We start from the raw sequence: 10,082 nt of genomic DNA, 5'->3' as shown, positions 1-10,082 counted from the left end.
CAAGTGAGAAAATCCAAGGGTTAGTGAGGGAATATTGTGTGACAAAGAGAAAATAAATAAATCAATCAATCAAGGAGGGCAACAAACTACAATTCAAGACGGCAAAGGGACTTACCAATGTTGGAGTTCATGTACAAAGGAAAGGGAAAAATATAGGGGCGTTGGTAACAATTGATTACACACAGACAGAAAGGTGTCACATGACTGTACAATTGGTAAAGTAGAAATAATGAAATAAAATAATTAAAGTAAATAAAAGTAAAATCAAATACCACTATTTCAGGTAATTCGATGAACATAAAGGGAGATATCTGAATCTTAATGCAGGTGTGAATGAAGAGTGGCTTCCGACGTGGAGAACATTCGACGACGGTGCCAACCATGGTGGGTGGCACTGCTCGATGGGGAAGAACAATCTACGGAAAAAAAATTGTGAGTTGAGGGTCAAGGTGTATGTGTGAGTGGAATGAGTGAGTGAGAGTCTCATTGTGTGCATGATTGAGAGCGAGATCAGAGAGTGAGAATGGGAGGGAGATAGTGTGGGTGAGATCGTAACCAGCATGTGCGGGGTATGGCAGCAGATCGAACAGAGATGAGAGAAGAGAGAGTACTTGCAGGAAAAATGAGCCCAATGGATGAAGAGATCAGTTATGGAAATGGTGGTTCGAGTGGGGTGTTTGAATGAGACCAGGGTGGAGATTACAAAGACGTGGGAGAGGAAATAGGAGGTTGGGGAAAACTAAAACTCAAAAAGGAGAAGGGGAAGGGAAAACTGTCGGGAAGGGGAGAAGGGAGGAAGAAGAGAGTGTAGAGGTTTACCTAAACGGCGTCGTTCCGTGGTGTGGGTTGGCATTCTTGCAGGCCTAGGCTTAGGCTTGCTACTGGGCATAGGTATTACAGTACTTGTCATGTCAACTCTCGAGTTGATCTATGCCGAGAGTCTTAAATTAGTTTTCACCCAACTTAATCTCAAGTAAGTATTGAGCGATCTCACTCTCAGTTAGAACATTTCCTAATGGCGAGCTATTCTTCTAAGGTGTCAATTTAAATGAGGGCAAGACGATCTACATCAATAATAAATAATAAGTATTATTATGTTAAACTCATTAAATGAATTATATTATTATATGTCTAATTGAATTCTTAATTTTTATTTAAATATAATAGTTTTCTCTTTCCTAATATATATTTTTTTAGCTGTCTCAACTTACTTTATTTTAATTTCATAACGAATGAATTCGCAAATATTATTAAATTTTGAAAGAATTATTGATCTTAACAAACGGCAGGCAATACTGTTCAGCTAAATTTTTGTTTCTGATCATTCTAACTGGAATCTCTTAGATGACAGTACTGCTAAACTGCCACTTGGGAAGGAAACAGCAATCTGATCAAAGCCCCACTTCCCATGAACCTCCACCCCAAGAGCCTAGAGAAGGATGCTATTCACCTACGACAATAAATGACCCTTCAGAACACCGTTTGTTCTCTCCAATTCAGCCTATTCTTACAACAAGAAACACAATCACCCACCATCTGTGAATATCAGATCCACCCTCCAACACAAAACCACATTTGTAACCTATGTGATCTCTGCCTTTTTTTAACCACAAAAACAGGTTTGGCCCCATAATGGGGCACGGATTTCTAGTTCAGACAGGTCTGAAAACAAAGACAGTCTGAGCTCGCACTGTCTGCAGAAAATGTTCCTAAACCATATAACATCCTGCAACATTATGCATAGAAGGGCCACAAATTATTACGACTACAGAAATATATGTGCAACGACTTTAACCTTTAACCTTTTGTTCCATGTTCCACTTCTCGAAATTGACGGCAAGGAAATTTGTTTTTGTTTTTACTTACTGCCGAGTGTGCCAACACAAGCTTTGTACTACTTTTATTGATGCTTCGTGTGCTAACGTGTACGGAGGATGCCAAGAGGAAATTCTTCTCAGTTTGTTTGTTGGACTCTATTGAAATTAATTCAATTCAATTTAATTTTAAGTTAAATCTAATATTTAGATTACGTTTAGATATTAAGAGTATCTCAAATACTCTCACTATTATTTTTATTTTATTATTATTTTTCACTTACTTTTTTACTATTCATTACTTTTTACCTACTATTCATTATTCTATTATTACTTTTTCACTACTTTTTCATTACTATTCACAAACATTCTCAACACTTCTCAAGTATTCTCATTACCCAAACGTAGCCTTAAACATCCAACTCTTAAATTATTATATTCAACTCAACTCAAAATATTTTTACATATAAAATCCACAACCTTTTTCAATTCAATATCTCTTTACAAATGGGACCTATAACTTTTTTTAAATTCTCATAAATAAATATAAATTCATTTTAATATATAAACACATCTAAATTCATCTTAAATAAGCCCCACAAAATATATTCTACCATCTCAATTCACTACTATTCATCAGGAAAGGCCCAAAGCCAATCCCAGGGAACAGTGAAGCTTCATAGGGTCTTTCTGTCCAGGTGCAGGTAGTCCGCATCTTCACAGACATGTCTATTTCACCGAGTTGGCCTCAAAAGCCATTAGATCCCAATCAATTATTTTGTCCATCTCTAATTTTATATTTTTATGTTTCTATTGGTACTGTATTGATTATATAGGAATGATTGTTAGGGCCTCCACCCTCCTTTCTGTATCTTGGTTAGTATGTAATCAATAAAACCTTTTTTGTTCAGAAGAAGAAAAAGCTTTGAATCAACTTCGCTCCACATTGTGCCTTAAGTGTTGCCTTAAGAGTAATTATGGGAAGGGCGAAATAAAGATTTAGAGTTTGTATGTATGTCTCAATTGTATTGCCAATCAAATAAATACTGTATATCCAAATTGCTATATATATATATATATATATGTGTGTGTGATGAAACGAAGCATGCGTTTCTGCGCCTTTGTTCCTCGGTTTTGATTTTCCTATTACCAACTGTAATGCTAATCTACGACACAGAAGTGAAGCATCGCAACTTCTGCTAAAAATCTGGATGCTAGCTTTATCTGCACATCCTTTCTGCTGCATCAATCAAAATGGCAAACAATAACACTTATCACGAGGAAAGAAAAGTCCAAGCATGTTTCAAGCTGCCAAGATTCTACGGGGATGTGTAATAAGCGAAACCATAGATACAGATTTCATGCCTGCTTGGAAATCAAAATCGTTTGGCGACGTGAAGTTCCATTGCCAAGGTAATCATGTTGAGTCATGACGAGCAAGAAATTGTATTACACGAGGATATACCTGCTCCACTGCCTGCATTTTAGATCATTGAACAATAAGCCTTGCAGATTAATGATAGACAGAATTGTTATTTTATACTATCACAGTTCCAAGAAAACAAAGAACAAAATAGGTACTACCAATCGTCCTCCCACCAAATCATAGTGGGCATAATGTGGACCTCCAGGTTCTCCAAATACTTTATAGGTAACCAGGTGCTCGGGAATCAGCTTGACAGTGTCTGGTCCATCCAAATCATCGTAAGCAAGAAGCATAGACTTCCTATCAAATGGATATAGATAGATAGATAGATAAATCATTTTAATTTAAACATACCCTCTACAGCTTCAGGTGGGCATATAAGGTCCCGGTCTCCTGCAAGTGCTAAGATAGGGACATTGCTTTTGTGTATGTGATCCTTGTAGGAAAAGCTACCACTCCTGTCACACAACCCACCCTCTCGAAAAGCTGTTGTTAGCTGCAAGAGAAGTTTAGCCGGTATGGTACCTGCAAGTTGTAATCGTAGGTTATGTCTGCCAGTAGTGAATGCAATTTATGGTAAGATATCGTGCATATGCTGGAACCATTTAATTGATGAAGTGACATGGCCCACTGATTGGTAAGATCTTGTATGATCCACCCCATATTACAGGATATAAGGCAAGGAAAAAAGTATTTGACTTTAATTAGAACTTGAGGAGATTGTGCATTGACTCTACTTCTTGGTGTGTCCCCCCATCGGTTCATATTGACCCTTTAGGCTCATTATTTTATTTGCAAAAAATCAGTAATCTAATTCAAATAATGAAATCACCTATCTTCTTGGTGTGTCCCCCCACTTTGTCCATGTCAAAAGAGCAAATTCGGGATATAATAATTAGGACTTCACCAATAAAGCGTTTGGACAAAGGGTGCTTAAATAAGTACAGAAGTCAAGGACTGAGAAAATTATGCATGTGCTGAAACCAACTACCAAGGCATTAACTGCTTACATATACAACTCCAACTGAAAGAATCCGTTGATCCCTTGAGCCAAACTATTCAACCGAAAGCCATCGTACTTCCCTTATATGGCAACACCCTCAACCTTACATTCTCATACCTAAGCAATCTAGGCTCAGCCAAAATATCTCACGGTTCTTACAGTGGAAGTGAATGAATAATTTTCCTCAGGTGCCAAATAACCCTAATAACTTTCCCTCATCCTTTTTTTTTTTTTTTTTATAAGTTAATAACTTCCCCTCATCCTGCCTGCTAGTGGACTATATTCACATAGCTACAGATAATAATAAAATGAGATACTTTCTTTTCAGTACCCCATCCATTTTATGCAATATCCCATTCCATTTGTGCTCCATAGATGGATACTTCTGGCAACTTCTCAGAATCCTACACCGAACTAGTCTGTCGCATGTGGCTTAATAAAGTTATATTCCATTGGCATAAATTACATAATCTTTTAATATCACTAATACACCTTTTTTCCATTATCGTGGGGATAACCATCCCTGGATATCACTAATCATAATATTTCTTTAAAAAGAATCTTTTAAACTATCACTACTAAAAGTTATTGTACTTGTAAAAAAAAAATCTTCTAAACCATTTTGTTAGCTACCAAAGGAAAAACAGTCTCCATGTTCAACCCCCACAAATGAAGCCAAAGGAAAGTAAGTTCTCCTATTCATGATGCAAAATGAATATCAGATTAACTTTTATATAAAGACGTGACATTGTTTGTTTCTCTTTGTTTTCCAAAACAATTCATGTCCACTTTAAGGGTATCAGGGATGAGTACACCTCAACAAGAACAAGGTGTCCTCACAAACTGTGATGAATACAAAATCTTTCTCCTAGGAATATCTTGCCCATGTTCACACTTTTATATGTGCACAAGCAAAGCGTGACTGGGGAACGCGTACAAGTGTATTATTACGTATCACATTTATGGGAAGACTTACAAAAGTTGTTCATGACAAGCTTTTCAAACAACTCTGGATGCATCATGTCTTCTGCTGAAATTAGATCATTAAGCCAAGACAAGACATAAGGAGGTCGCGATGAAAGAGGATAAGCCGCTGCCAGTAATGCCCCTAAAGGAACAACAGGTACACTAAGAGCCTGTGCAGGATCCGCCTGTATGACAATTGCCTTGATATTAGTTTCTCAACAAAGGGCGTAATACAAACATTTTTAGTACAGTCATTAGAGCTACCTCAGAGATGATCCAACAACAGTATTATACACCTACTTACAAGCGGTAGGAGCAATTTGAGAGTCGATTCTGAAGAAGTGTAGTCAAGGGATGATGCCAATGTAACAATAGCTGCCAATCTGGAGTCTCTTCCTTCAAAAGCTTACAATATAAAATACCCATCTTAATTGGCATGAAACTTAACAAACATAGCATAAAGAGAACTAAAAGAAATGACATTGTAAAAATCAAAGGAATGACATTTTTAGGAATTTTCTTTCTATTCCAAATAAAACAGGAAGAAAAATAAAGAGAGGTCATAGAAATGACATTATAAAAACGCCCATCTCAAATAACATATGAAAACTTAAACATTCAACTCTTGGCACAAGAACCAGGATTGGACACAACTAGAACCATTGCTTTTGAGACATCCTCATGAGAACAGACTAACTGAGATTTTATAGTGTCATCAATCTTCCCCCAAAGCAACCAGCATCACCATTAATGAACACGATTTAACATAAAATCGACAACTACTCCTTAAAAAGAAAAGTACATTACACAAAAGCTGGACGACCATCTGATATAAATGTGTGCATAAAATGTCGAGAAGAAATGAAAAAAAAGTGTAAAATCTCAAGAAGAAAAAGATAATTTCAGAGAGAGAGAGAGAGAGAGAGAGAGAGAGATGAACGACACATTCCCTCTTGTTGTCTGCTGATTCCCATGACTTTGGTTATTTTCCCACATCTCAGTGGAGGTCAGGATACCAATTAAATATAGAGTGTAGGCTTTCATTATTTTGAAATTGAAAATTTTTCTATTATTTTTTGTTCACACAATTTAAAGGCTCGTTTCATTGTTGTAATATTACCTAACCAGATTTTCCTCTAGAAGCCTTGGCTGGGCTACTATTAGGATTTTCTACCTTCCTTTCCTAACATTTTCGAACACAGGGAGAGAAGTCTCATTGGTCAAGCAGATACACTCAAACAGAGTTCATACATAATCGAAACTATGGACCTTTAATTCAGTTCAATTTTAAAGCATCCACCTTTGCTTGCAAATCTTAATCTTCAACAGAACACAGTAAAAGAAAAGGAGGAGAGAGAGAGAGAGAGAGAGAGATTGACAACTATACAGGAAAAAAAGAGGCAAGGATCTTGGATGTAAATAGTCAAGATTATGACAAACTAGAACTGAAAGAAAGATTGCAAGCGGCAACAAGCCTCCAGTCCAACTTAGTATAAGGTCAAGCCCATTAGAGCAAGCCACAGTATACAATGAAAAGCTTACTTACTGGTGCAATAAAATAAAAATATTTATGCTGATATAATACTTGTCAAAAAATATTTTTGCTGATATAATGATAACATGACAAACTACAAGGGATTGAGCCATACCACATCGTGACAGATTCGCATAAAGCAAAATACCGCCCATGGAGTGTCCAATTGCCAGCAACTTACCATCCTTTGGCCTGCTTTTGCTTCTTATATATTCCATCTATATTGACACAAATGGATACTATCAGTTCATCATGTCAAGGGCAGGCATCTTCGGTTTATTGATTATAGCTATGCAGAAAGATCAAATGTCACCTCACCGCAGCTGGCACATCCTCTTCCAAGTAATTATCAAAATCCCAATCGTACTTCACTATTAAGTCAAGTTGTTTCTGAAAATCTTCTATTGTTGACGCAAAACGCTCTTGCAAGTCAAACAATGGAGGTGAGACAGATCGTTGACCCTCTTCGATTATATATACTATCCTTTGACTCAGATCCCTAATTTGGCTAGCAATACTGGAATTTTGCCTTGTTTCCAACAAACTTGATAGCTTTTCTCTTATCTCATTAAATCGTTCAGACAATGGGGAATCCGCCAAAAGTTTGGAAATCTGGTCAGATAATTTGGCGAACATGATCTTGGACTGGCCTTCACTGAGAAAACCAGATAGTCTTTCTGACAAACGCATGAAGGTTTCTGTCAACTTCATCACCAGTCTTGATTCGTCCCACACTGTTGCTATCCGCATCATGTCTCCCTTTACAGCTATGTTCTCAGATTCTTTTCCTTTGACAGAAAAAGTCTCAGGTTTTGCCAAGGCACCAGTACCATTAGTTGACTGAAGCCCCACAGGTAAAGCTCCATTGGTTGCACTCCTTGAAGCAGCTTCCATCTGCTCAGATATTTTATTGGCAGACTGCTTAATTTCTTTGGAATTCGCTCCCTGCACACTCAACCCAGCACCCCGAACTTCAAGGATCCATGTGTCAAACCCTTGGCTTGACATGTACCGAGCATATGAAGACTGAAAAAAATACCTCATATATTAGTAAGCTGGAATAGCATGGTATAGAGACATAGAAGATGTAGCAGAAAGCAAAAGGACAGCTATAAGACTGATTATGACAACTCACAGTCACAGGGTTGACCAACAAATGGCATAACAAAGAATTCTTCAGGGAAGCAGACCAACAAATAGCATAACAAAGAATCATGTTACCAGAAGAATTAAATTTCAAAAAGAACGTAGGTATGGATGATTAGAAAATACCTAATTTCTGTTGTCTTATCAGAGGACACAACTCTTAATGGAGTTAAATCCTAAAGGATTCATATGCCGACTACAATTGGGATTGCAGCTCATATTGAGTTGGGTAAGCCATGCTAGCATTGTAGTGTCATTTTGTAAAGCTCTCTCTTATGCTCCCAACAACGAGACAATAAACTGAATGTGGTTGTATACTTCATATTCCACCACAACATGATAAGCAATGACATTTTAGTCTCTCATTCTTAATGAATGATCATTAAAACTACGATAAAGAGTCAATCTGGGTCTCCCTCTTTCCCAAAAATCAATTTTTACCATCCCTGGTCCTATTTCAGATTTTTTAAAATTTTATTTTCATAATTTGTTAAGCCCAGTGTCCTAAATACACTACAACATTCTAGATTCTAAAGAATATTATTATAGTTTAGTTCAGAAGTTTACAAGTCATGCACTCTCAACACAACTGATTGGGATCAGCTCTGTAAATCGTCATCAAAATGATTGGGGATCAATCACAGGTATTCTCTTCTGCCATTCTATCCTCAAATGCGTCACTATGTCACCATTCTTTCCTTAGTTGACATACCCATTCCAGAGAAATGCAATATTGGAATTCTCCATCAAATTTTATCTGGCAAAAGAACGGTCATAGGGCTCTGTGTCAAATGCACCAAAATATCATAGATTTTTCCCTTCAAATGGATGAAGGCTTCTAAAAACACAAAAATCTCGGCACCAGAAGCTTTTTTGTTAATCCTTTGCTGTCAATTGTCAAATTTTCACATGAAGTCATTAACAACATTGTCGATCACCAAAAGTTAAATGCCATTATAAGCCATCACATAAATTAAATAAATGCATTGATATCGAAAACCTTTTTTTTTTTTTTTTTTTTTGAGCATGCATTGATATTGAAACTTTACATTACAATTTACAATAATTACGCTGAGATACATAAATTTAGTAAGATGAGGGTTAAAAATGAAAAAAAAAAAAAAAAAAAAAAAAAGAAGAAGAAGAAGAAAAACCTCAGGGGAGAGATCGTATCCAATGGCGTTAGTCCCCACCCCAGACAATAGCAGCAGCGGGTGATTCCTCTGAGGTGCCTATTTATACATATAATTAACAGAAAGATATTAAAAATATCAATCTTTTGGATAATTGAAATGAATGACTAAAGACGCTATCTGAAAAAAACTAAGAAAAAAAAAGATAAATAAAATATTGTATTTCCAGGAACCTGAGGAGAAGGATGGTAGCGCCAAAGGGCGAGTTTCCAATCAGAGCTTGATACGGAGACATAATGGAGCTCATCGGCCGTACATATGGACGGCAATTCCGGAGCCTTCAGGACGGCGTCGCTCACGGAGTTGGTGGAGTAGAAACCTCTCAGGCTGAGCGACGTGGTTGTAGCCGCCGTAAAGGACGATGAGATGGACGAAGAAAACGGTAGAGCACGACGCGCGGCGGCGCGTGAAGGAATAAGGACCTTGGGGCTGAAAGAGCGGAAGGTCGAAGTCGCCATATGCATAGCCGAACGAATATCGGATCGAATCGTCGTCGCCATTTCTGTAGTTAAACGTTCCTTTTCTTTTTGGTGGTTACGTTGCAAGCAGCGACAGCTCTTTATCAAAAAAACTATGACCCGGTTTGGAGTGGGAGATGCTGACTATTATTTATTATTTTTTATAAATTTTAACTTATAAATTTTATTATTTTTTATAAATTATTTTAATTTATCTTATCTCATTTTTTAATTCAAACAGTACCTATAAAAACGTCTCGAAATTAAACTTAGAAGTTAGAAAAAAAAAACCGAAATTATCTAGATTTTTAGCTTTTAAAAATTGGTATATTACATCTTCAAATTATTAAAAAAATAAAAAAAAAATAACAGAGTCTATCATGTTGAAATTTAATTGTTGGGTAATAATATGGACTTTTTATTTCTCTTTCTCATTTGTAGCATTGCTGCACCTCTGGTACCCTCCCCTGATTTTTCTAGCACTCATAAATATTTAAAACCAGTTATTAAATAAAAAGAAATTATATTTATAATTGTAAAAT

General features: G+C 36.6%; 1 protein-coding gene across 3 annotated transcripts; it reads right to left on the bottom strand.

The window, feature by feature from the left end:
* Positions 1–2,858: 2,858 nt before the first annotated feature.
* On the bottom strand, positions 2,859–9,635 carry LOC121258080. 3 transcript variants are annotated; one of them, XR_005939329.1, is made up of 10 exons: positions 9,256–9,635; positions 9,044–9,121; positions 7,062–7,769; positions 6,859–6,961; positions 5,514–5,614; positions 5,220–5,394; positions 3,595–3,765; positions 3,399–3,499; positions 3,177–3,291; positions 2,859–3,038 (listed from the first exon to the last, which is right to left on the bottom strand). XR_005939329.1 is itself a non-coding variant. In XM_041159428.1 (9 exons), exons 1-9 carry the CDS (start codon positions 9,580–9,582, stop codon positions 3,232–3,234), a joined length of 1,824 nt encoding a protein of 607 aa, XP_041015362.1. In that variant the 5' UTR covers positions 9,583–9,618; the 3' UTR covers positions 3,052–3,231. The 3 variants fall into 3 exon arrangements, 1 of the variants encoding a protein (XP_041015362.1); XR_005939328.1 differs by having other exon boundaries at positions 5,514–5,605; positions 9,256–9,618; XM_041159428.1 differs by lacking the exon at positions 2,859–3,038 and having other exon boundaries at positions 3,052–3,291; positions 9,256–9,618.
* Between the last annotated feature and the right edge of the window lie 447 nt (positions 9,636–10,082).

The sequence above is a fragment of the Juglans microcarpa x Juglans regia genome, chromosome 3S, assembly GCF_004785595.1.
Source record: "Juglans microcarpa x Juglans regia isolate MS1-56 chromosome 3S, Jm3101_v1.0, whole genome shotgun sequence".
Taxonomy (NCBI): Eukaryota; Viridiplantae; Streptophyta; class Magnoliopsida; order Fagales; family Juglandaceae; genus Juglans; species Juglans microcarpa x Juglans regia.
The sequence above is the reverse complement of the archived record's forward strand: the minus strand, read 5'-3'. Positions and strand labels throughout refer to the sequence as shown.

What these genes read in the sequence shown, in the direction of transcription:
- LOC121258080 (XM_041159428.1), bottom strand. Translation starts at nt 9,582, where the DNA reads ATGGCGACGACGATTCGATCCGATATTCGTTCGGCTATGCATATGGCG. An exon ending in AAGAGGATGTGCCAGCTGCG is followed by an intron (nt 6,962 to 7,061) that starts GTGAGGTGACAT and finishes GTGTCAATATAG; the next exon opens with ATGGAATATATAAGAAGCAA. An exon ending in CCCACCTGAAGCTGTAGAGG is followed by an intron (nt 3,500 to 3,594) that starts GTATGTTTAAAT and finishes TGGATGGACCAG; the next exon opens with ACACTGTCAAGCTGATTCCC.